The sequence below is a fragment of the Protopterus annectens genome, chromosome 2.part2, assembly GCF_019279795.1.
Source record: "Protopterus annectens isolate FY-2018-M chromosome 2.part2, PAN1.0, whole genome shotgun sequence".
NCBI classification, from domain to species: Eukaryota; Metazoa; Chordata; order Ceratodontiformes; family Protopteridae; genus Protopterus; species Protopterus annectens.
This window is the reverse complement of record NC_056730.1, coordinates 34,419,841-34,447,825: the sequence shown is the minus strand read 5'-3', so window position 1 is coordinate 34,447,825 and position 27,985 is coordinate 34,419,841. Positions and strand designations below refer to the sequence as shown.

General features: G+C 41.9%; 1 protein-coding gene across 2 annotated transcripts in view; it reads right to left on the bottom strand.

The window, feature by feature from the left end:
* CDK7 (cyclin dependent kinase 7) overlaps positions 1 to 27,985 on the bottom strand; it is a 614,495-nt gene that overhangs the window by 548,368 nt on the left and 38,142 nt on the right. For both annotated transcript variants that reach the window (XM_044063718.1, XM_044063719.1), the window contains exon 2: positions 4,437 to 4,496. In XM_044063718.1, coding sequence (XP_043919653.1) covers positions 4,437 to 4,496 — 60 coding nt within the window. The remainder of the gene's footprint in view (positions 1 to 4,436; positions 4,497 to 27,985) is intronic.

Here is a 27,985-nt window from a genome sequence, read left to right as displayed (position 1 = left end):
GCAGAGGTGGAAAGGCATACACATGAAGATTTTTCCAACTGAAAGAAAGAGCATCCACTTTCCAAGCTGTGTGATGAAACCCCTTTGTGCAAAACTTTGGCAGCTGGTGGTTTAGTGGAGAAGCGAACAGATCTATGTCTGGAGTTCCCCATGACACTGTCAATTTCTGAAATACATGAAGATCCAGTTTCCACTCGTGGGGATCCATGATTTGTCTGCTTAACACATCTGCTAAGGAGTTCTGTGCTCCGGCAGAAACCTTGCCTGAAGAGTTAGTTGCAAGCTGAGCGCAGTCTCCCATAAAATCATTGCTTGCCTGCATAGAGGATAAGAATGTGTTCCCCTTGTTTGTTGATGTACCACATGACAGTTGTGTTGTCTGTTAGAATCAACACCTGCCCTGGAAGAAGTAACTCCTTGAAAGCCATTAATGCAAACTGGACTGCTAACATCTCCTTCATGTTGATATGTAGATGCTGTAGTCTGGCAGGCCACTTGTCTTGTATCCACTTTCCATTTAGATGAGCTCCCAAGCAATGTCCGAGGCATCTGTCGTTAAAATCTGACTCGCCTCTGGCCGGGTCACAGAGAGTCCCTTGTTTAGGTGACATTCCTGAGCCCACCACAAAAATTTCTTTTGAAGGCAAGGTATTATTTCAATGACAGTGTCCAAATCCTGGCAGTTCTGTGTCTATACATTTTGAGATACCATTGCAGCTTCCTCATATGCAGTTTGGCATTGGGAAGCACCAGAATACAAGATGCCATGAACCCTAATGCTTGAAGGACTGTCCTTGCAGTCAGCACGGACTGATGAGATAGTTGATGGAAGTAAAGGGATAGACTCTTTTGTTTGTCCGGGGTTAAAAAGGCCATCTGGGCTGCTGTATTCAGTCTCACACCCAGAAAGCACATGTCTTGAGAGGGTACTAGACTGGACTTTATTTCGTTCACAGAATACCCTAGGCATCTTAGCACTGCTATAACATATTACAGATGCTGTAGAAGGTCTTCCTTTTCTTGAGCCAGAATCAGGCAGTCGTCCAAGTAAGGATAGATTTGAATTCCTTTTAGCCTGAAGTAAGCTATCACTGGAGCCAGAACCTTTGTGAATACTCTGGGCGCAGTAGATAAGCCAAAGGGCAATGCAGAGAACTGATAATGAGAATTTCCAGCTCGAAACGCAGATACTTCCTGCAACTTAGTCTTATAGGCACATGAAGGTAAGCTTCCTTGAGATCTAAAGTTACCATCCAGTGATCTTTGCCCAGCAGAGGTAAAAGCTGTTGTAACGTCAACATCTTGAACTTTGGAATGTCCAGATAAGTGTTGAGGATAGATAAATCCAAAATTGGTCTCCACGTGTTCCCCTTCTTTGGTACTAGGAACAGGCGAGAATAAAATCCTAGGCCCCTTTCTGATACAGGGACTGGCTGAATGGCCCCTATTTGGAGTAACAGAGAAATTTGCTTGTGAGCCTCTTTCCTTTGTGGAGGAGGAACGTCTGGCATGCCTTTGAAAGGGGCAATGTATGGAAATAAAACCTGTAACCGTGGTGAATGATATCCAACACCCATCTGTCTTGAGTGATTAAATCCCAATTTTCTTTGAAAAGAGACAGTCTTCCTCCCAAAGGAGCTGCCAGACGAGAATCTACTGGCAGCTGAAAAGGCAGGTCATTGGGTCTGTTTACGAAAGGACTGACCCCTGCCCTCACCAGAAGTCTGAGCAGGTGAACTCCCTGTTCTAGGCCTAAAAGAACCTTGAACTCTGCCCCTACCACGTCTAGACCTACCCCTAGACTGGGAATCATAAGCAGGATATGTCCATCCCTTAGTAGGCCAATTTCTACTAAACTTCGGTGGCTGCACCTGCAAAAATCTTTAACAGTTTGCATAGACTTAGCTTTGTCCTCCATTTTCTTTAAAACTGCTTCCACAGGCGAACCAAACAACACATCAGACTGTAAAGGAGCATCCAAAATCCTTGTCTTAACATGCTCAGCTAAACTCTGATCCCTCAACCAGGCATGCCTGCGAAGAACAGAACTAGTGGCAGCCACCCTCGAGGAGGCCTGTACAGCATCAAAACCACATTGCAAAGAATGCTTACCCACTTGTTCAGACACATGAACTAAATCCAGCAACTCTTTACACTCAATACCTTCCGCCAAAGCATCCACCTTAGATTTCAGTTGTGAAAGGAGATAATTTTGATATTTTAGCATGTGAAACTGACAATTCAACGCCCTCATGGCTAAAGTGGAAGAAGTATACACTTTCTTTCCCCATCTATCCAAAGCCCTTGCCTCTTTATCAGTGGGAACAGGGTTTTTAACCACAGAGGCCTTAACACCTTTAGGTCCCTGAGAAACAGTTTCCGGGTCTGCCCTAGGACTCTTAAAAGATACTTATGAGCTTCAGGCACCCTATAGTACCTATCAGGTTTAACAGGAGCAGGAGGCAAAGAATCAGGGTTCAGGGAAGCCTCTGCAAAAACATCTTCCACCACATTCAACACAGGAGGTATAGCTAAGGGCCTATGCTGAGGTAAAAACAAGAATTCCCTAAGCCTTTTCCTGGAATCAGAGTAATCCTGGCCTTCCCATTTAAAGTGCTCCCTCATGGAATGCAGAGTCTCTGAAAATGAGAAATCCTCAGGAGGAGAAGCTGTAGGAGTGGAATCATCCACATCAGAATCAGAATAAGGAGGATACTCCTGCAAATCTTCCGCAGAAGTCTCAGAAGCCTCTGAACACTGTTCAAAACTATCAAACTCAGGTTCCACCCTAGGCCTCTTATCAGGAGGGGGCATAGAACCTCTAATCATAGTAATCAAATCTTCTGCCATTTTAAGCATATGTTTCTTAGGCACAGAACCTGAAGTGCTAGGAGAAGCCCCCACTGAAGCTAAACTTGGCCTACCTCTCAAAGAAGTTTTGGAAACAGAAGGAGAGGCTCTAACTCCCTTGGGAAGAGAGGGAAGAACAGTTACCTGAGAAGCCCCTCAGCCTGGCCTACCTCCTGAGAAGGCACATCCTGTAACAGTAAAGTCTCTGCCTGAGACTCCAAAGAAACTCCTGGCAAAACCTCTGGCTCCACTGAGCCTTTTAAAGAACCGACGTCCGGGACTGCCGGTTCATCAACCCTAGGCTTCGCTGTTTTGTCCTTGCGCTTCTTGACGAAGCGGGCCGGAGCATCCGGCGGCATTTTATAATTGCAACGCTTCCCAAACACTAACCTGGCACAGTCTAACCTTCTCTTAATAGTGCGTTTGTTAAACCTAGCACAAGAGCGGCATGCAACAACGTCGTGCTCAGGCCCTAAACAAGGTATACACAAGGTATGGTAATCCCTATGAGGTATCTGTTTCCCACAAGAAATACAGTTATTCACTTTTTCTGACATCCGGTTAAATACTGAGGCAAGAAAAAACCAAAATGTTCCCCAACGGGGTACTTAGCCAACTCTGATTCGGTCTGAAACTCCGACTTCAGAAAATTTCAGAACGCCAACCTGCACTCGCAAAACTGCTTCTGCATCGGACCATGCGGCAAAAAAGACTGAGGATATGGCGTCGGTCATGCGCATTAGTACCCTGACGTACTGACGTCAGTCTAATGCGCCCTGACCGACGTCAGCCATATACTCTGGTATTCGGGCCGACTGGACAGCGGACTACCCAATAGTTAGGACTGCAGCAATGTGGAATGAAGAACATCATCCAGTCAGATAGAAAGTCTAGTATAATGTCCTCACACTACCAAATGAATACTAGATAAAAACCTGCAGCTTGGAGGTCATTCTCATAGCACAGTGAAATGATTTGGCAGTTCTAGAATTTATCCTAGTCAAATGCAGCTGAGAATGACAGTTCAGTACCCCAACTTCATGTTTATACACCCTTAAGTCACGTGTAAAATAAGAATGGAGGGGCAGTGAATCAATTAGCAACTGGAGTGTTACTTCCAGTCAAATGTGCAGCTGTCAAGGAAAAGTTCTGCAGTATGAAATTAGACTGGATTCTGTACAACTTTGAAAGAATAATGTGGAATTACCTGCTGTACCCATCTGATATAATCTGCTACAATGACATGCAATTTGCAACCCTGTCTCCCAAAACAAACTGTTCTCTGAAGGATGAAAGGGATGAGAAACTAAGCTAATATGACATCTGCTGACAGTTCTGGAACTTTGTGTGTGCTATCCTAAACCACTGTTTTTTTTAATCATGTTTATATTCTTGATGACTCTTAACTTTCCAAAGAAGACTCTCTTATAGGCATGGAAGTTTCATTAATAATGACAGCGATCCCAGTAACAGGAAGTTTAGGTTCTTTTGTTAGATAGCTGCAAGTGCTCTCCCCAAAAGATCCAATACACAAGTTCCTTAACCTGCAGATGCTACAGTTTGTATGATACTTAAAATACACTTACCTTTTTTATAGCGACAATTCTGTTTGTAGTCTTGTCTCTTGCTTTGTAAACAGTGGCAAACTGTGAAAAGCAAAAGTGAACATTAAAAAACTGAATGACTCCATTTTCCACATACTAGAGTTTTTAACATGTTTCGCATTTCCTTATTATACAGCTAAGATAAGTAAGAGTCCAAGTTCTTAAGTTTCAAAAATCTTAACACTCCATTTGCCAATGCAATTGCAACTTCTCTCAGTCAGCCAAAATTCTTTTTCACACTGCTTTAACACATTTCTATCATAAAATTCAATGACATAACTGGAAGGATCTAGGAAGTAAATTTAGGAAAATACTACAAAATAACGTCCCACAGATGTACCTTTCATGAGATCACTTTAGAAATCTGGTTAACCCTACTTGATTTGAAGGTTAAAAGTCCTCAAGGTAAAAATTTGCAGTCCAAATGATTTTGCCTTTGAAGGCCTACTTTAGAAATAAATATATCATACATTGCACTCTGTTTACTAGAGTATACATACACTGAGAAGCTACCTAACAGACCTGAACTATTCTGTTAGTTTACATTTCTGCCTTTTTTGTTTATGAAATGTTTGTATTTCACTGGGGTTGAGACTGAAATTGGTCAATACAGATCAATGCACTACCCGAGTAAACAAATTATGTAAATATTTACCATTTAAAACTTAACAGATTCTAAAGTACAAATGAAGTTTTATGTAGGACACAAATTCCAAGCACAAATCCAATTTAACAAAGGAAGGAGGTTATGTGCTTTTACGGCCCAAATAATACATCCCTCAAAGATATACTACTGTTACACCAAGTGCCTTCATACAACTACACTGTCTCATTATAGGATTCTCACTCAAAGATGCACTGTTTACACAAATGTACTACCTCACTGTAGGAAAAAATAATTTGGGCAGTAAACCGTTACCTCTGTACAGAATCTCAATAAATATCCAAACAGTACCAGAAATCTTTGCAATAATGTACTGTATAGTTTATGTGAATGAGGTAACAGCCACTGAACACTGCCCTAGTACCACAATGTAGTGACCTTACAGCTAATTATAATCGAGTCAACCCCCACCCCCCAAAAAAATGCATGCCTGATGTTATCAAATGTGTCAAAAACAAGTAGCTATTCAAGTTCAGATATTTCCACAACCTTTACAGTTAATGTATCCAAAGAAGAAGGAGGCGACAGACATTCAAGTCTGTAAAACACCCGTAGTAGAACCTGTCCTGATAACTAGTTGAACAAATTACAAGCTGTGGGGATCAGAATAGATCTGTATATTTCAATCAACCCTGAACAGATTCAGAGCACTGGTTTAATGACAATGGCTGTGAATGTCCATATAGAAACGTTCTTAGAAATATACTCTCAAACTTTATTATACTGCTCTATCAGAAACCACTTCCAAAACAGATAAGATTCGAACAAGAATATCTTACACAAACCTAACTAAAACAGCTAAAATACATACCAAATGACATGCATTTCAATAAACAGTGAAGCACTGTTAATGATACAGTGACTATAAACATACTGTAAAAGGCATTCTGAACAACATTCTCAGCTAAGATATAATCTCTCTCTCTATACATCCATCTTTAAAATCAGTCTCTCATTTCAGGATTATGGGAAAACTGTACCCTATCCTATTGAATTATTGGCATAAAGCAGAAAACATTCCAAAATCGGGTGCCAAGTCACTGAAGGATACATGCACAGGTATCAGGACTCACTGCCCACCATTTGTAACAGACACTGTTTAAAAACCAAGACTGCTGTAACACAGAGTTCACTTTTCTCTGAAATGCAGCACACTTAAGTAACAAGTGTGGAGGAGACTGCAGGGGAGGCAAAACCTCTCCGGAAAAATGATTCAAACAGCAAGTTTCAGCTGTTGCTGTTCACTGCACGTTGAAGCTTAATGATTGTACTTCCAAGTGTCAATCACTCATTAACTGAGCTGTCATGAACCTCAAGTGCACACTCAAATACACAAACCCAAACACATACACACCTGGGGCAAATTCTGAACACTGCCATGTTATCAACCTGCAAGTCTCTGGAACGTGAAATGAAACCAGAGCCACTAGCAAAATTCACAAGGGCACAGAAAGGCAAGTAAACGTCCTATAAAAGGTACTACAGTGGGAAGCGAACTGGAGAACTAAGGTACCTACTTTCTGTTCCCCACTCCCATAAACTCAGGCAAACAGTCTACCTCTACACCAAGTGACTATTATAAATCAGAAGAGGTGCATGTAACAGAAAATATGGCAGAATGATGCCAAAAATCTATGTGGCAGGTGGAAATCGTAATGTTATAGAATGGGGGGAGGGGAAGACATCTGGCAAAACTATAGGCCAATTTCATTGTGCTAAAATAATACAAGAGTACATGCTGCTAGACTAGCTATCCCCTACCAGAAGTGAAAGGGTACTCTCAAATGGGGTTTGTGAAAAGTCAACTACAGATCACTGGAGGTTATAAAATGACACGAGAAAGATGATTAAGGAAGCAGTGGTAGTGCTGGACAAAAGTTTTAGATGCTGTAAATTAGAGTTTTATGTTAAAAACTTTGGTGCAGGTTTTGGGGACATGGCAGGCTATGCAATGCATCAGCACTCAGAGTAAGCAGGGGTTTATCAGACACTGCCTGTTTAGGGTGCCTTTTACCACCAGAGACTTTCCTCTTAGATGAAGAAATCAGGTCACATGATAAATAGGCTGATGGAAAGCTGAGCAGAAGGGAAAAGCAGCAGTATAAACCTGTTATTACTGGAGGACTGAAAAGGGTGCAGCTTAAGTGTTAAAAACAGGGTCAGGACTGGTGTTATTTTAAGCATCCATTAATAGGGTGTGAGGAAAGGAGTTCAGAATCTGGTAAGATTGCTACAGTCAAAGAGAGGGAAGAAGCATTTCCGAGTCAAGATATAACCTACAATGAAAGAGAGGAGAAGGAAAAAGAGGAAATGCAGGATAAGATAAAGGGGAGGTTAGACAAGTGGATAGGTATGTGAATATTTACTTAACACAAGGAAAAAAAATTCATAGTGTGGTTAGGGAGAATGCAAAAGGTGTGCAATAAATAAGTATGGAGAGGAAAGGGAAGCTGCATTGTGAAGGATAGGATAAGAGTGAGGAAGGTCATGGGAGCCAAGTACGACAGCTCCAGAAGTATGCAGCATTAGTAAATGCAGTAGAAAGACTGAGAAGGTTCAATGGAAGGTGTGGCAGACAAGGAAATAACATATTTATGAAGACAAAGAAGTTAATGGGAGGTGGACTTAAATAATTTTAAGGAAGGAGAGGATAAGACCACGAGGAGCACACAGGACTAGGATTAGGGATGTCAAGAGCAAAAGCAAGTGTATAGGTTGGTACTAAGAGGGAGAAGAAAGGACTAAAAATTGAGCGTTTGTAGGAAGACGGGATGAAAGAATAACCTTGACTTTTGATCCGAGTAAGGGGGGGGGGAGGGGTTGCCGATGTACAGAGAAATGATCATGAGATGGCAGGGGAAAAGGAAAGATGGCCTGCAAAATATACACGGAAAAGGGTTTGCATAGGTAAGGACAAAGAAAGGAAGCTAGGATAGAAAAAAATAGAAACGCATGGGGGATCAGGAGGAGACTATTGGCTTTGATAAACTGAGGAAGAGGCGGGTTAAGGAATGTGATATGTGGGAAACTATTGAGAACTGCAATGAGGCTTGGGAAATAGCAAAGGCTTTAAAAACATTCAAGTCCAATGGGAAACACACAAAGTTACGTCATTACATAAGTGGTACAGAACCGGAATAATACAACGGGAGGAAATTCAGTGAGAGAATCCAGCATGTTAGACGTGGGGGGAGAAGAGGCAGACAACGTTAGTATGCGGTAGGTCTGCAGAGTGATACAAAAAGGGTGGCATACTATGAAAGAAATATGACACAAACTAAAAGAGTAAGGACGGGTGGTTATGTTTACCTAGAGTACGTGAGCAACAGAAGCCATGGGGTAGAGAATAAAGGAGAGCAATATTGTTAATGGCAGGTTGGTTTAAAAGGGAAACTGATATGGCACGGATGTCCGGTGACAACAGCCAAACACAGATAAGGACAAGACCATGGATATAATGGGTGATACGGAGAGAGGGGAATAAAAAGTGCATTAAAAAGATTAAAACAAACTGGATGCAGTTTGTAAAGGAAGACAGCAAAGGGGAGGGAGGGTCAGTAAACAAAAAACAGCAAGACGGGTGAGTGCCGTAACGTGAAGAGGCTAGACAGGGAATGCAGGGGAACAGAATTTGTAATTTAATGTACATTACTGAATACGAGATTAGAATGAAGGAGAAAACAAACAGTATTGAATTTATGATGATGTCTGCATATACAAATATTTTTTCTAATTATCTGCAATAGGTCTAGGCCAATTTTAACTCTGTTTTAGCATTGATGTATGCCAATTTAATAAAAACGATATGCAGGGAGGCATTCTGCCTCTGTAATCTTGCTTAACTAGCCACAGCTCAGATAAACTGTACAGCTGTAATCTCTAAGATTTTTAATCAAATTATGAAACTGTCAGCAAAGATGGCTGGTACAGAAAGGATGTACTTTTACAGCAGAGAGTCAGGGTGGGGCCCTGGAACAAGACACCTACACAGGTATAATTATTTCCCTGAATTCCAGGCAGAAAGACAAGTCCCCATTTAATGCACCAGAAGCCAGGTTTAACTGTAACTGTTAAAATACAATCCCGAAGCAGGAAGCGAGGCCAGAAAGAGTCTTAATATGGTGCATGCTTGCATAACATTGTTTTTTCCATATCAATAAAAAAACAAACAAATGCACTATCCACTTAGTTTGCTTGGACGCAGGCATATTATTGCTTTGAAAAAAAAAAATTTTTTTTGTTTATGATTATTGCCACAGCTGTCTGCATCAGCTGACATAACTGACTTTACCTGATACCTGTCTGGCTCACCCCTTAAGGACTGGGACCATGCACTTAATGTAAGTGGCCAGAGAACAGAAGACTATGACATCCCAGTATGGCACTATACTACCAGATGCAGAAAGCTTTCCTGGAATGCACTGCTCATCCACTGTCCCACCCAAAACCAAAATGTGCATTATATAGGTTTCTAATGTGCAATATAAACATTTATGCCAGTAAACTAAATTTGTGGATTGCCACCAAGAAACATTTTTTTGTGTGAAATGTCCACAGTCCCGCAGGATATATTGTGCTGGCAAAAAAGCCCATTAGGGTGGATTTTTACAACATAGTTATAGTGTTTCATTCAGATTCTACTATTAAATCATTTTAACAATTATAGCAATAATAGTAGTTTACAACAGCAAATGTAGCATCTTAACCTTTCTAAAATTAAAAATACAACCTCCATGGGACCAGACAATGCATCCAGTTGCCAAATAAACAGCAGTAAACAAGTGTTGGTAGACCCACTACTTAATCTATTCAGCCAAGCTTAGCAACAGATTTAATTCCCCGGGTGTTGTGCACAGCTGTGGTGATGGCACTAAACAAGAGTGGCCCCATTACTGACCCCGGAAATTACAAACTCAGTCTGATGAGTCTCATATGCAAAGAGAAAGAACACATCATAATGGACCCCACTAACAGCGACTTCTAAAACCTTATCAGACCTGAACCCCAGGAGTCTGGCTTTGTCAAAGGTAGATCATGTCTGAAGAAATCATGCAAAAATGTATGGTTTAACATTTTGTATGCTATTTTCAATCTCTCTCCCCCTGCTACACCATCAAATGGAAAATAAACAATCTACACTACAACAGATTTAAATTCATAAGGTCATCTTGTAAATAAGACATATGATGCTACATGTATTGTAATACGCTTGTAAATATATAGACCCTGCTTAAATATTAATGTACTCTGTAAATGTACACACACTTAAAATATCATGTACTCTTACAAATACCTATATACCGTTTGCATACTGTCAGTCATTCTCTGTATAATCTTGATCTTCTTCTTCTTCTTTCGGCTTTTCCCGGTTAGGGGTCGCCACGGCAGATCACCCGTTTCCATTTCTTCCTGTCCTCTGTATCTTGCTCTGTCACACCAACCACCTGCATGTCCTCTCTAACCACATCCATAAACCTTATCTTAGGCCTTCCTCTTTTCCTCTTACCTGGCAGCTTCATCCTTAGCATCCTTTTCCCAATATACCCAGCATCCCTCCTCAGCACATGTCCAAACCAACGCAATCTCTCCTCTCTAGCTTTGTCTCCAAACTGTCCAACCTGGCCTGACCCTCTAATATACTTATTCCTAATCCTGTCTACCCTCGTCACACCCAGTGCAAATCTTAACATCTTTAACTCTGCCACACCTAGCTCTGACTCCTTTTTTTGTCAATGCCACTGTCTCCAACCCATATAACATAGCTGGTCTCACTACCCTTTTGCAGACCTTCTCTTTCACTCTTACTGGTACTCATCCGTCACAAATCACTCCTGACACTCTTCTCCACCCTGCCTGTACTCTCTTCTTCACCTCTCTTCCACACTCGCCATTACTCTGAACTGTTGATCCCAAGTATTTAAACTCATCCACCTTTGCCAACTCTACTCCCTGCATCCTCACCATTCCTCTTCCCTCCCTTTCATTCACACACACATATTCTGTCTTAGTCCAGCTGACCTTCATTCCTCTCCTCTCTAGAGCATATCTCCACCTCTCCAGAGTCTCCTCAACCTGTTCCCTACTCTCACTACATATCACAATGTCATCTGCAAACATCATAGTCCACAGGGACTCCTGTCTGATCTCGTCTGTCAACCTGTCCATCACCAGTGCAAATAAGAAAGGACTCAGAGCTGATCCTTGATGTAATCCCACCTCCACCTTAAACATATCTGACACTCCCACTGCAGATCTCACCACTGTCACACTACACTTGTGCATATCCTGTACCCCTCTTACATACTTCTCTGCCACTCCAGACTTCCTCATACAATACCACAACTCCTCTCTAGGCACCCTGTCATATGCTTTCTCTAAGTCCACAAAGACACAATGCAACTCCTTCTGACCTTTTCTGTACTTCTCCATCAACACTCTCAGAGCAAACATCGCATCTGTAGTGCTCTTTCATGGCATGAAACCATACTGCTTATCACTAATCATCACCTCCCTTCTTAATCTAGTTTCCACTACTCTAGTCACAGCATGAAATTATGGGAAAATCAGTTTTATCCCTCTGTAGTTACTACAGCTCTGCACATCACTCTTATTCTTAAAAATTGGTACCAAAACACTTTCTCCACTCCTCAGGCATCCTTTCACTTTCCAAGAGTTCATTAAACAATCTGGTTAAAAATTCCACTGCCATTTCTCCTAAACACCTCCAAGCTTCCACAGGTATGTAATCTGGACCAACAGCCTTTCTATTCTTCATCCTCTTCATAGCGATCCTTACTTCCACCTTGCTAATCCATTATACTTCCTGATTCACTATCCCCACATCATCCAGCCTTCTCTCTCTCTCATTCATCAGCCCCTCAAAGTACTCCTTCCATCTGTTCAACACATTCTCCTCGCTAGTGAGTACGTTTCCCTCATTATCATTTATCACCCTTACCTGCTGCACATCTTTCCTAGCTCGGTCCCTCTGTCTAGCCAATCTGTACAGGTCCTTTTCTCCCTCCTTAGTGTCCAACCTTTCATATAACTCTCTATACGCCTTATCCTTAGCCTTTGCCACCTCTCTCTTTACCAGGCACCTCATCTCCTTATACTCCTGTCTACTTTCTTCATCTCTCTGACAATCCCACTTCTTCTTTGCCAACCTCTCTTTCTCCGTATACTCTCCTGTACTTTCTCATTCCACCACCAGGTCTCCTTGTCGTCCTTCCTCTGTCCAGATGTCACACCAAGAACCTTTCTAGCAGTCTCCCTTACTAGCTCTGCTGTAGTTACCCAGCTATTTGGTAACACTTCACTGCCACCCAGTGCCTATCTTAACTCTTCCCTGAACTCCACCTCACAATCACCCTTTTTTCAATTTCCATCATTTGATCCTTGGTGCTGCCCTCACACTCCTCTTCTTGATCAGCAATGTCATTCTACAGACCACCATTCTATGCTGCCTAACTATACTTTTCCCCGTCACCACTTTACAGTCTCCAATCTCCTTCAAACTGGCCCTCCTGCATAGGATATAATCCACCTGTGTGCATCTCCCTCCACTCTTGTACGTCACCCTGTGCTCCTCCCTCTTGTTAAAATACATATTCACCACAGCCATAGCTATGCTGCCTAACTACACTTTCCCCAGTCACCACTTTACAGTCTCCAATCTCCTTCAAACTGGCCCTCCTGCATAGGATATAATCCACCTGTGTGCATCCTTTTTGTAAAATCCACTACCATCTGAACTTCTGCATTCCTTTCCTTAACACCATACCTACCCAATCACTTCCTCATTCCCTCTGTTCCCTTCACCAACATGCCCAATGAAATCTGCTCCAATCACCACTCTCTCACCCATGGGTACATTTTGTAAAAACATCTGAGGATCTTTTCTCCCTGGGCATCTGCTAAAACAGGATGTAGGTAAACCCAGTTAGACTTTCCTGATAAAAAAAAAATAATAATAATATATATAAATAAAAGAAAATGGTAAACTTCTGAGGGGGTGACACCAGCAGTGAACACTGGGGACACTGTCCATGCCAAGGCATTTGATACTATGCCTCAAGTCAACATAATAAACTAAATGCACTCCAAATTGACCCCTGTATAGTCAGACAGACTGCAAATTGGATGAAGGACAAAACCCACACAGGAACTGGTGGCATGTGCTTCTTCAGATGGCATGAAGGTATCCAATGGAGTTCCCCAAGGAATCTGTGGTAGGATCTCTGCTATTTGGCATCTACTTCTCTGATCCCCAAATCACAAAGCAGGATCTCTGGTTAAGCAAGTCTGCAGATGATTAAACTGGGTGTCATCCTCAAGTCTCACCAACACACAGGCGCTGCACCATAAGCTTGTATTTGTTAGTAACTGGTACACCAACATAATTTTTGAATTAATGACAAATACAGCAATATTACTACATTTGGCAAACAATCTTTTCCTCCAGCTTATAGTACAGACAACTTCCCACTTCAAAACAAGAATGTAGTGAGAGACCTTGAAACATTGGTGGATAGTTCCCTCTCGTTTGACCATTATATTGCAACAGTGATCAGGAAGTCCTTATACCTTGCACAAATCTTTACAGAAGGTACATCTTCAAAATCAAAATAAGGGCTTATCCCTTGCATTCTGCACGGATTAGGCCCATCACAGAATACAACAACTCCATAGCACACTAGACACATCAAGAAACTGGAAAGATTACAGAGGTTCCTAACAAAAAAAAAAAAAAAAAAAAAGTTATGTACTCACCATAACGTTCCATGTTTGTTGTCCATCTCGCAGTTCATTCTTACATGGATGGGTGCGGAGCCCATCCTCGGCTCCGACTCGGCCGAATACACAGCTGGAAGTCTCAAACTTGGCTCGTGGCAGGTAGGTATCCTATGATGCAGTGGTGCAACTTTCTAGATCTTGTTTGCTGCTGACTTACTAATGAGTAACATAAGTAAATTTATATGCATACATTATATATATATACATATATTTTATATATATATATATATCTATATATATATATATATCTATATATATATCTATATCTATATATATATATATATATATCTATATCTATATATATATATATATATATACACACACACACACACACTATATATATATATATATATATATATATATATATATATATATATATATATATATATATATATATATATATATGGGTATAGATAGGTATATACAACCCCCAAGAGAAACATGAGAAACAAACTGCATCATGGAACTCCTGAAAGGAGTAAAGATAACCACCAGGTCCTCTAGGAGGCCTTGGATGGGGGAAGGAGGGAGGGTCCGCAAGAGTGAACAGCAAGATGGACAACAAACATGGAACGTTATGATGAGTACATAACTTCCTTCCGTTACGTTGTCCTATCTTGCTTTCATTCTTACATGGATGGGACAGTGTCCCTAGCACCTTTTCCCCGGGTGGCTCACAAGAGTACACCTTTAAGCACAGTAGACCCAAAGGAGGCCCTGTCCCTGGAGGCCAAATCCACTTTGTAATGAGTGATAAATGTAGGAGGATCAGCCCACGTAGCTGCAGCAGAAATGCTATCCATAGAAATTCTGGCCTGAAAAGCAGATGATGTAGCTAGTACTCTAGTTGAATGACCCCTAACTTTGAATGGTAGCACTCTACTATTAGAGGTATACATAAAGGTGATACAATTCAAGAGCCAATTAGAAAGGGTAACTTTAGAAACCGGCATACCCTTTTTTTGCCTCAGAAAAGGAGATGAATAATTGGTCAGATTTCCTGAAATCTTGTCCTATGCAAATAGAATCCGAGCTGTCTGTGCACATCCAACTGATGGAGTTTATATTCTGCCTTGTTGCTGTGGTTAGGGAAGAACACTGGAAGTTCAATGGATTAATTAATATTGGCTTGAGAGCAGACCTTAGGTATAAAAGACGGATTAGTTCATAAAGATGCCCTGTCCATGTGAAAAATCAAATATGGCTGTTTGATAGATAACGGTTGCAACCGAGACCCTTCTAGCAGATATCACAGCAACCAGAAAAATGGTCTTCCAAGAAAGAAATTCGAGGTCCGAAGATGAAGAAGGTTCAAACGGTGGCAATGTAAGTTGAGATAGGACATAATTTAAATCCCAAGGGGGAAGGGGTTCCTTAAAGGGAGGTCTCAATAAGGAGGCACCTTTCAAAAATGCTTTACACAACCTGTGTGACATTAAGTTAGAAGGGTCACCAATGTGGAAATTTGAAACTGCAGCCAGCTGTACTCTAATGGTTGCTGCAGCCGAACCTGGTTGGAAGAGTTCCGCCAGGAATTCTAGAATGGATTGAATAGGCGCAGAAAAAGGGTCAATGTTTCTATTTTGAGCTCAGAGAAAATCTTTTCCATTTGCTAGAATATAGTCCTCTACTAGAAGCTTTATGAGAGGACATCAATATCTGTTTAACTGTTGGCGTGAAATTTTGAAGCCTGACTAAATTGAGAAGTGGAGCAGCCACATTGTCAAGCTGAGGGTGTAGAGAGAAGGATGAAGTGAGCATGACATACGAATCAGCAGGTCGGAACTGGGTCCAGAGTCCAAGGCTTCTCCTGAAGATGAGGCCAAAGGAAGGGGAACCAAATCCGACGAGGCCAGTATAGGGCAATGAGAATCATCCTGCTTCCCAAGGACTGTGCTTTCTGAATGACCCTGGGTATGAGGGGAAATGGAGGAAAGGCATAAAGCAGTCCCTAGGGCCAGTCGTGTACAAGTGCGTCTCTTGGTGTCTCCCCCGGCGGGGGAATTAGGGTAAAGTAGCTGCTGCACTTGGCATTCATGGGAGTGGCAAAAAGATCGCAGCAAGGCTGACCCCATTTCCAGAAGATCTTTTCCACTATGCTCTGGTTCAGAGACCACTCGTGAGGCATCTGAATTGCCTGCTCAGCTTGTCTGCTATCACGCTGGACTTCCCCGGGATGTGCGCTGCTACTAGAAAGCACCAGGAAGAAATTACCCATTGCCAAACTCTCAGGGCCTCGCGACAGAGAGGATAAGATTTGGTTCCCCCTTACTTGTTTGTTTATGTACCAAACCACCAAAATATTGTCTGACTGTATAGCAATCGTCCCTAGAGGAAGAGAGTCGTGGAATGCTTGCAATGCCAGAAACACTGTTCTCATCTCTAGGATATTTATGTGCAAGTGGTCCTCGTGTTCCTGCCATATACCTTGGACCGGTCTTCCCAGATAATGCCCCCCTCACCCTATCTGGGAAGAGTCTGTGGTCACTGTAACAACTGGTCGTCGAGGAACAAAGGGTCTCCCAATGGTCACATGGCTGGACTGGATCCACCACTGCAAGCCCTTTTTGCAGGACTCCGTTACTCTGATGAGGTGAGACATAGGGAGCTCTTCAAGTGACCACTGGGAGAACAAAAGTCATTGAAGGATTCTCATGTGCATTCTGGCGAGGGAAACTAGTGTTATGGTGGAAGCCATTGTTCCTAAAAGTTTCAGAACTACGTTTGCTTTTACCTTTTCCTTGGGAAGAAGGTGAAGTACTTGTTGCCTGAGGGTTGAAATTCTGTCTGCTGGAAGACATGCCATCAAGGAAACAGCGTCTAGATCTGCACCTATGAAGGTAATATGCTGACAGGGCAACAAGGCAGATTTTTGTAAGTTGACTGTTATGCCTAACTGAGCACAAATTTCCAAAGTCACATCCCTGGCTTGCTGGAGTAGATGCTTGGTGGTGGCAATTAGGAGTCAGTCGTTGAGATACAGAAACACTTGGAATCCCAGATGCCTCAAGTGAGCCGTGACTACTGCCATACATTTCGTGAACACTCTGGGAGGAGTAGTGAGACCAAAGGGCAGAGGTTGGAACTGATAATGACTGGCTCCCAGATGGAAGTGTAAATGACTCCTCGATTCTCTGTCCATTTTTATGTGGTAGTACACATCCTGGAGGTCTATCGAGCACATCCAATCTTCTTTCCCTAAGAAGGAAGTATTGACTGCAGTGTCACCATTCTGAACTTTGACTTCTTGACAGATTCATTTAACTTGCTTAGGTCTAATAAGGGTCTCCAGTCCCCTGTTCTTTTTTGGCACGAAAAAGAATCTTGAGTAAGTTCAGAATCCTGTTTGGTCTGGGGAACTTTTGGATGACTCTTTGTCTAACAACTTTTGGATTTCTATAGTTGCTTGCTCCCTTAGACTGGGTGGAACATCCGGGATTGTTCTGATTTGTGGGACAGGGTGGCAAAAGGGAATGGAATATCCTTTGGATATTATTCTTAGTACCCACTTGTCTCTTGTGATACTTTGCCAGGCTTCTGGGTATAAAGACAAATGTCCCCCAACTGCCTCCACAGTAGAGCAGTCGGGCATTCTTTCAGGAGAGCTGATACGAACATCCACGAAAGGAATCACGGTCGCCCTGGTTTTGCAGACCCCCTCTGTCTCTAGGAGGACATCTACCATTGTTACCTCCCCCTCTGCCCCTGGGGAAGGATTCACCTTGTGCATCTTGGAAAGCTCCCTGGGATCTTTTGAACCACATTTTCCCACTCTTCTGACCTTTAGGATAAGGTCTTGAAGATACGGAAAAATGTACTCCAACGGCAGAGAGAGTTTTCCCTTCCTGCTTATATCTGGTGAGTGTGTCCTTCACTTTGGGTCCAAAGAGTGAGGAACCATCAAAGGGGGCATTAGTAAAGGTAGATTTAAAGGGTTCTGCAAAATTGCACAAGCACATCCAGGAGAGTCTCCTCCGGGAAACTTTAGAACCCGCTCCCCTGCTCGCTCCAGCCACTGCGTAAGATATCAGCCTCATGGAGGAGTTGACTTTGGAATTTAAGGTGGATAGCTGGAAAGAGACCTTCTCATTCACCCCCGCAGCTAATGTACCTTGTAGAGAATCTCCTAGCTCTTCCAGGAGATCCCTTTGTAGCCTTGTAAAGTGACTTGGGTAGTTCAGTGATCGGAGTATAAAGTTGCTGATGAAAAGACACGCTTCCCGTATCTGTCCATCGTTCGTGAATCTTTGTTCGGAGGATGGAGAGATGAGGATGGCCCTGAGAGTTTCTTCTTGGTACCTGCTGCCACCACCATAACATCTACAGGTACACCCTTTGTGAGAAAATCCTTTCCGGTTTGGCCTCCAAGGGACTGGGTCCATTGTGTCAGGTGACTCCCACAAAGTTCGACTGACCAAGTCCATTAGTTCATCAAAAGGCAGAGACACCCAAGAGGCTGAAGGTTGAGATCCAAAGGCCTTCAGGTACACTGACTTCTCATCACAAGGGGTGATGGCCTTCCAGCCGTCTCTCTGCTTTAGGATCTGTAGGATATCTGCAAATGAGATATCAACAGCGGACAACCATGGGGACCCTTCTGACTCCTCGAGGTCAGTGTCTGAAGTGATACTCATCCAGGGAGTCTATATGCTTCCTCTTGCAAGTTCTTTTCCAAGGGGGCTCCTTCGATGGGTAATCTAGGGAGGCCTCGTAAAAGAGGGGTTCACCCAGTGGGGGATCCCAAGGCTCTGGATCTCTGCTGTCCTGTGGATGGGGTGGTGCCAAGACAGTAGCCAGTGCCTTTGGGGAACAGATGCCGGTATCCTTATGTAGAGCTGTAGGGGTAGACAGCACAGTCCTCATCAGCTCAAAAGCAGATTTCACCGGCTCTGAAGATGTCCCTGGCTCAAAGGAGACAGAGGACGCTCCTGGACCCAGGGAGATCGGCTCCAAGGCTGACGTAGGAGCCGAGTTCACCCGAGCAGACACTCCAAGGAGTAGACTCGGCACTGGAGAACCTCGACTCCCAGACACTCCGGACGGCGCCAAGAGAGTCGGAGCAGATGTCTGCTCCGTGATCACCAAAGGGAGTCCCGGAATAGATGGTTCTACAGTGATATCAGGCACTCTGGCTCCAAGGGTCCAGCTTGGCTCGGAGGAGAAACAACTGTGGATGTAATGGCTTTAGAAGGCTCCGAGACCTGATGGATCAGAGCTGAGAACAATTTGGCTAGTGCTGGCGACTTCAAGAGCTGCACACTGCCTGCTCCACATCATCAGATAGGCTCCTAGTGGACTTGGAGGACAGAGAACGAGAACGAGACCTCTCCAAAATGGGAGATCTCACAGCAGGGGAAACCAGTGAAATGTCAATGGACCAGCTCTGAGACACAGCATCTTGTGGCTCCGAGGACCTTGGAGCCTAAGAACCAGGCTTGTCGATGACAATAACCTCCGACGGTTCCGAGGTCTGAGGAGCCAAGGAGGTAGGTGTCTTAGAAATTTTAGATCATTTTTCTGGAGGCTCCAACTGAGCCATATAAACAGGTGATGGTCTTTTAGAAGGGTTGTCCCTCTTTGAAGAAGACGAAGAAGAAGCACTATGTACAGCTTCCTCAAAGGTTAGCTTTAAGAGCCCCTTGAGAATCAATTTGTTTCTCCTCTCCTGTAACACTCTAGCACTAAAGGAGTGACAGAAAGCACAATCCACCTGCAAATGAATAGCCCCTAGACAGTAAACGCAAATGACGTGTCAGTAATTGACATCTTTTGTGTACACTTTTGACATTTTTTAAAGCCCGAAGGCTTATGCTCTCTCTCTCGAGAGAGAGAGTCTTTAGACATAATAGAAGGGAGTTACCAAACAAAACGCGACTTTCCAAACTGTGAAAGACCACACACTCTAAACTAAAGAGCACTGCACTTCTGAAAAGGCAAATTAGCACTCTAAACTAATAAACATTCCACATCTAAGAAAATATCACAATAGAAACTTGACAAGGATAGCACTAGGGCCTCGAACTGAAACGGACCTAGATACTAGGGATAACTCACACTAACTAATAAACTACAAGCCCTCTTAACTAAAACAGTCAATTAGCTCTCTAACTTAAACAAGCTAAATATCAAATATCAACTATAGAAAAAGGGAAAATAAACAGCAGAGAGAAGTGACACACAGTGTCTGAACCTTCTCTGGAAAAAACCTCAACTCCAAATTAAACCATGACATCCACTATCTTCCTTCAAAAGTGAGCCAAATAATTAAACAGGCATTCATAAATCCACCCCGGGTATGACTGAAAACGGATGCAAGGCCTAGGGTGGGTACAACAAGGTGTTAGCCTCCTGGCCCAGCTGCCTTGTATTTTTTATGATTATATGTTTATTTGATCAACTGTTCATTATTACAAATAGTTATTTCTCCCAATGATGGCATAATCACTGGTCATTGCTCACAAACGCACAACTTTTAGCTCAACAAGTGGCAATAATCACATAAAACCATTGCCAACAAGGTTTATTACAATATATATCAGCATTTTTTGTTACATTTTTTTCATTTCCCCACAGCTTAATTTCTCCAAAACTTTTGGGTTTCTAACACCATAATGAGAATGGACCCCATTCTCAAGTTAAAATATGATTAAAAGTTCATGAAATTTAATATTGGTTTAATCTTTGTTGGCCAGAAATGCTCTTCAAAGCGCCCACAATGTACCCAGTAATGCATTCTGCAATTCATACAGAGTTTCCTGTATCGAAAACATAAAAAAACAATTGTACAACCTTACATAGATACAAAACCTGTTGCTCCTATTACTATTGGAACTACCACCCTCGTTTCTGCCTGCAAATCCTGGTATTTTATGACTTTGTGTCTCTCTGTATGAAAGACACTGTAGTCACTGGGTGTAGCAGTTTCAAAGATCAATGTTACTTTTGTCTTGTTTTCATTGTTTACTAGATCTGTTTTTCTCACATCTATTTTTTGAGCTGTTGGTAATGGGTGATCCCACGTAATTTAAACTTCATAATTTTCTATAATGCTCTGTAGTTCATGTTTCTAATGTTTGACAGCTACTTCAATATTATAATGTTTGCACAGTCCCCAATGCAACAGTCTTGCCACATTATTATGCCTTTCGGTATACAGTACTTCTGCCATTAGTATATCACAACCATCAAAAAGATGTGCATTTCCAATTCTGTTTTACAAGACCTACATTTACCTGTCTCTCCCACATGTTTAATGGACTTCAATCTGTATGTAGTCCACTATCAGGGTACCAATATTAACCCTTCATCTTCCAATTTAAATTCACTTCTCTTAACCATTCCTGTTTTCAATCCTGATCAAAATGAGGTTGTTCCAAGAGTTTTCTACACTTGCAACTATATTTATGCATTTTCCACAATTTCTTACCTTCTCATCTGAGCCTTCCTTTTTTTTTTTTTTTTTTTGGCATATTCAGTTGCTGCCTGATTTTATCTACTTCTGGTTTGATTTCCATTCCCACCTGACACCGATATGCTTCTGCTAAGCTAAGTAGGAAAGTCATCTTAGATTTATTCTCCTCGTGTTTTAAAACTTTCACTATATTTGTATCTTGTAAGGCCAGCAAATATGTATGCAGTCCTACGAATGCAGATCTATACATGCAATCAATTTCAATGCAGATCTATACATGCAATCAATTTCGAGAAGGCCCGCACCTCCTTCAGAACGGGGAATATACAGTCTTGATATAAACTGATTTTTATAAATCATTTGATAAGCATGAAGCACCATTCTTGTCTTCCTATCCAACACCTTCTGGGACCAGTCAATCACTCTAAAACTGTAAATTAGGACAGGAAGACCAAATTGGTTTATAGCTTGGACTTTGTTCCAAGATGTCAGCACTGTTTGCAGTATTAATTTTAGTCTTTTAAAATATTCCTTAGCAAGTTTTATTCGCATTTGTTCATGTTTTACTGTTGATCTTTTAATACCAAAATATTTATACACTCCCTCCTGCTCAAGTTCTTTTGTATCACATTCTTGTCCCAGGCTGTTTTCTTGGTGCTGCAGCGTTCCTACTTTAAAAGGTTGCTTTTGCATATTTATCAAGACCAAATGACATTTTTATACCATCTAAAAAAGTTTTGACCGCTTGCAGTTGTGCTTTCAGTCCCTCATCTGATAAATCATCCACAAAAAGATAAGTCTTTACACTCTGTTGTTTTCTGGGAGTTAAGTTGTAGCCATGACCTCATATGTTAGGTAAACAGCTTAATGGATTAAGGGCAAGACAAAAGAGCAGCTGTGACAAAAGGGCCACCCTGGAATACCCCCTTTGAATTTTTATTCCTGGAATAATAATTTGTCCTTTATCATGGCTTAACTGCAAATTGGTTTACCATTGTTTCATGACCACTGTAATGTAATCAGTGTATGGTGTATCATATATTTTAAGTACTCTTTTATCCATGAATGTGGAATACTGTCAAGTGCTTTTGTTTTTGTAGTCTATCCGTGCCATACTTAAATTCTTCCCATTTTTACAGTTCTCCATTATGACTTTTACAAAGCCTCCTTTATTCCATATGACTTTCTTTTGTTACCCGTTTGTTAGATTGCCATGATTGAGTTTTTTGCTAAAATGACTATAAACTTTGTTGACATCGTCAACTCCACTGCACGGTTTATACGTCGTCAGAAACCAAATTAGTGTACAGTTTTTTAGGATAGCTTGTAGGTTCACTTAAGTAGGAGTATTGTTTTTCCTTTTGTTAACCAGTCTAGTGTCTATTCGGGGTGCGCATATACATAGTTCATACTCATGGCTAAATTCTCATGTAAAGATATTAATACTTTTAGCCAGAAATCAGGTACTGCATCTGGGTCTGGGGTTTTCCAATTAGGAGCTTTTCTTAACTTTGTTTCAATCTCTCTGTCCGTTACTTCATTCCATTTCACATCCGGTATGTTTGAACTTTCCTGTTTCTTCCCTTACTGTGCAACTCCCACTGAACTTTTGTACTGGTTTCCTATGGAAGGCTCCAAAGTATCTTCATATGGCAACTGGTCAGATGTCTCCCACTCTGCACTGTATCCTGCTGAGATGTTATCACAGTTAGATTTCTACACTACATCCTCCACTTTGCAAATAATCCATAACCTCAGTTTCAATTTCTTTAACTTTTCCATTACTAACCCTCTTTTCTACTTTTCCTGTTTTCTTATTTTTTGCATTTTATAATTTTCCATATCCAGATGCCTTTGCTTGTACTTCTCTTCAAATATCTTTGTTGTTGCTCTTATTGATTAGTTTTGCTTTCTCCTTTGCATAAATATTGCACCATATTAAATCTATTTTTCTTTCCCATGTCCATATTTCTTCTACAGATGTCTCCTGCTCCTCTTGTTTCTCCTTTCCTGGGGAATTCATTGTTCCATCATGCTGTGGTATAACCTGTGTTAGATGTTCTACATTAAATCCTTCACTTTGCAAGCACTCCATAAATTCTACTTCTATTTAACTTTTACTTTACTAATATTCTGTTCTCTTTGTGATCTTAATTTTTTGTATTGTGAAATTTTCCCTATCTGGATGCCTTTGCCTGTATTTCTCTTTGAATATCTTTGGGGCTGCTTTTTGTTAGATTAATTTGGCTTTCTTCTTTGCACAAATATTGCAGCACAGCTGTGCAACTGTAGTAGCAGGTAAGTGCAAATGGAACTGCCTCCCCTAAGGTTTTTTTTTTTTAATCATGAAAACAATGATGCAATCTATTGTTTTCGTTCAACTGTAGCTTTGTCAAGCCATTACTCACACAGCAGTACCAGATTTAGCATGTCTAGCAATGATTTACATAGGTTGTTACCAGGTTAATGACCACTAGGGCCTTTACAAAGCTCGCCACACATCCCAAATCACAGGTGTCCAGACAATCATGGGAGTCTACACAGGGGTGGAGCATGTTAGCAGGGAGGTAACTAAGGATTTGTTGGGTGGGGGGTGTTAGCTAGTTAGGATAATACATTCTTACTGACAGCCTCTGTCCATAAGGGAAATGGGGGCCAGACTGGGAGAAATGTATGCTTTCCCATCCAAATGTCAAGTTTTTTGTTTGACTACAGTCAGGGATAAAACTGTTTTACATGGATGGGGAGCCTGTTCCATAGTGCTGGGATCCTATGGGACACATCCGTCTCTCCAGAAAGTTCTGCTTATGTTATAAGCAAAGGTCACATTACTATTGTATGAAACAGTTTCTTCCCTGGCTCCAAATGATATCAAGCAATAGAAGCACTAACACTACAAAAGTTGTATCAAGCAAACATTTAGAGTAACAACAGATTGCAGCTTGACAGGTAACCTAGAAGTCAGCCACTGAGTGATGTAGGTAGGGGACATCTACAACTTAAAAGCACATATGAAAATTCATTCTTTTCCAGAAAGATGAAGTACTTAACAGTCACATTATAATATCATACTCTTGATGAAACAATTGGCTATAAAAATAGTTCAAGCATCATCTGTGGTTTGAAATGTTATTGTTTCTCATAATTGAAACTGCTACATCTAGAGAGTCACTCTCAGAGAGTCATTTTAAGTCTAGAAAATTTCCTCTTTTGCACTTGAAATAAACCTACCCCATTTGTTATAGAGTGGCCTTACTCATCCCATAGTCAATAATTATGTATCACCACTAATAAATAACTAAAAAACTGGAGGGGACCCATGCATGGGATAAAGCATTTAGGACTGCTCTGTCCTTAGTAATACAGGGGACAGTCTGGGGTACATTTTCTATTTCCTCTTCATAGATCTAAGCTGCACTTGAAAATGGACAGGGATGAACTTTGTTTTATGTAGATGGGAGTCAGTTTCCACAGCAGCGGTATCATGTGTGAAATATACCTGTCCCTCCAAACCATTCTGTTGATGTTGTGGAATAGATTTAAATCCCTAGATAGAGTATTTCTGATGCCATTTGACTTGCTGATGTGCAATAAATCCATCAGTAATAGGTTAGAGGATGCTTTGTACACCAAACACAGGTCACCTCTTAGCAGTCTGTAGGGTACAGAGTAAAGTGACAGGGCTTTGAGGTGTTCATAGGTTTATACTAGGCTATCTGCCCTAAGGCATTTATAAGCCTAGCCCAAATTTTTGAGGCTTAGCCACCCCTTATATGAAAAAATACTGTGCCCATTAGTTTGTTGTGCCTCTGTCCAGCAGTGACACAGAGATGAGTGACACAGAGATGATTCCCGGGATAAACCTACGATCTCCCATCCACAGGTCAAGATTTCTCTTGAACAGAGCCAGCGAGGTGCTCTGCCTCACATGGACCGGGATTTTATTCCACAGCATAGGGAGTCTCTGAGTGATAAATCTATCCCTCCAGCACGTCCTATTTATATCTGTGCTAAGGTTTAAGTCGCTTGCTCTAGTGGTTTTGGTGGATTTGGAATTTTTGAGGTGGAGTATGTCCATTAATTCCGGGTTGGACATGGCCTTATATGTCAGGCACATGTCACCTCTGAGCAGACGGTATGCAACTGAATAGAGCTGGAGTTTCTTCAATCTGGCAGCATATGACAGATTTTGGAGTCCCTTTATCCTTTTGGTGAGGAACTTTTGGGGTCTCTCCAATTGCTGCAGATGTCGGGTGAGATACATCCCGAATGGGGCATTGTACTCGATCATTGGTCTGATAAGTGAAGAGTACAGGGGAACAATGACCTCACTAGATCTGGATGTGAATCCCTTCATGACCAGGTGGGCAATGTAGAAGGTCTTTCTAACCACTTTAGCAACGTGAGTGTCAAAGAAAGGCCACTGTCAACCTGGGTCCCCAGGTCCCTGATAACCTCTTCTGTGCTTAGTGGATTGCCACCTATATGGTAGCTTGGGGTTACCTTGTTTTTCCCGAAGGGTATGACTATACATTTTTGGCGTTTAACTTCAGGCCATGGCTCTGGCACCAGCTATCTGTTTCCATGAGTCCCTTCTGAAGGATATCCGTGTCCGATGCACTTTCCACTATGGCACCCAGTTTGCAGTCGTCTGCAAACTTTGTCAGCCAAAGTCCTCCCATGTTGGCCTGTACTTCTGAGAAGTAGATGCCGAACAATAGGGGGCCAAGGACCGAGCCCTGTGGGACACCACTTGTGACCGGCTTGGAGTCTGACATAGCGCCAGCAACTCTAACCCTGTGGGTTCTGTCCTTAAGCCAGTTTGCAACCCATCTTGTGACATATGGGTTTACATTTAAGCTGGTAAGTTTCTCTATAATACCAGAGTGGGGTATTGTGTCGAAAGCCTTTGCAAGGTCAAGGTAGGCTGTATGGACTGCCTTTCCCTCATCAATGGCCTTGGTGACTGTTTCGAAGAAGTCAACCAAGTTCAAAAGGCATGATCTGCCCTTGACAAAGCCAAACTGGGTCGGGTCCAATGTCTGCAAGTCCCCTATATCTTTGTTTATGAGCTCCATTATGATCCTCTCCATAGCTTTTCAGACTAGACTTGTTAAGCTTATGGGGCGGTAATTACCAGGGTCCGTAGAGGCACCGCCTTTGTGGAGTGGGACCACAGTTGCCGTACGCCACTCCTTGGGCACGTATCCTGTGGTAAGGCTGAGATTAAACAGATGCCTTATGTGCGGGTTTAATTCCTCATTTAGCTCGTGTAGCACACAGCCAGGGACACCATCCGGTCCCATTGATGCTGTGTTTTAGCTTTAGAGAGCAGCTTTCACCTGCGCATTTGAGATGTCTGGGAGGCTACACTCTGCTGGGATGGTTATCTCTCCTTTAGGGGGGGGGAGAGGGGGGTGAAGTTTGCACTGAACCTGTCTGCCAGTATGTTGGCAATATCTGTGGGTTCAGTGATTTTTGTATCATTTTGGACTAATTCTGAGCATATCTGCGAGTTTCCACCCAGGTTCCTAACATAGCTGAAAAAGGCCTTATGATTGTCCTTTGAATCCATGGCAATTTTTCTCTCAAAATTGGCCTTAGTTGATTTTATGAGTGCTCGTATTTTTTTACTAATAATGATCAGGGGTGACTTCCCTTTTATGGATTTTGTTCCATGTAGGACATGCTGTTTAGGCCTTGTATTCTTTAAATAAGGTATCTCTGTGGGCATTCCAGATACATGCCAAAGGGCACTTTATATTCAATGATTGACCTAATGAGGGTTGAATAAAGGGGAACAATGACATCCCTATATCTAAACATGATCCCTTTGTTTATAAGATGTGCAACACAGAAGAACTTTCTTACAACAACAGGCACCTGTTGGTCAAAAGTTAGGTCAATGTCCACTTAAGTTCCCAAATCCTAAACAACTGGGTCAACTCTTAGGGTTGTCTTGCCAATGAGGTAGTTCCCTGGGATAGAGGACTTCCCAAAAGGTACAACCACACATTTTTTTGGCATTTAGTTTCAAACCATAATGGACACCAGTTATTTGAGACAAGCCTCAAACTCTCAATAACAAAAACTATTTCAATCTTGCCAAAAGTTTTACATATAGTCTGTGAAATTCCAGGGATTATGCCTGACAAATTACTATGAGAAAAAAAAAAATGTGAAGTTAAAATTAGTTGAGCAAAGACTAAACTAAGAACCGCCTACATGAACTTCATATGATGCAAATTCTGTCACAGAGTAGTGATGTGGTTTGTCCTGATTTTAGTGTCTGCTGCTTTTGTGTATTGTCTCAGTCATAGTACTAGGTGTAAATATTAACCAGTTTCTGTTGTAAATTCCTTTATGCACTGTTGGATACTGGTGTATGACCCCTAAACAATCTGGGGATATATCGCTGATTGATAAGTATATTTTCTTTGCATTTTAACCTTTCAGAGTTCTGCATTGTATTAATTTAGCCTGACTGAACTATTTTATAGCCTGACTGAAATATTTTATATATTTTCTGGCACTGTTTTCTGCTTCTCATCTGTCCTGAAACTGGTTTTCCCCTCCCCGCCACCCTATTCTTGTGGTGGTGTTATAGCTGGTGGCTTGGCAGTTGCCTGTCCCTACTGTAAATTTGATCTGGGATACCCC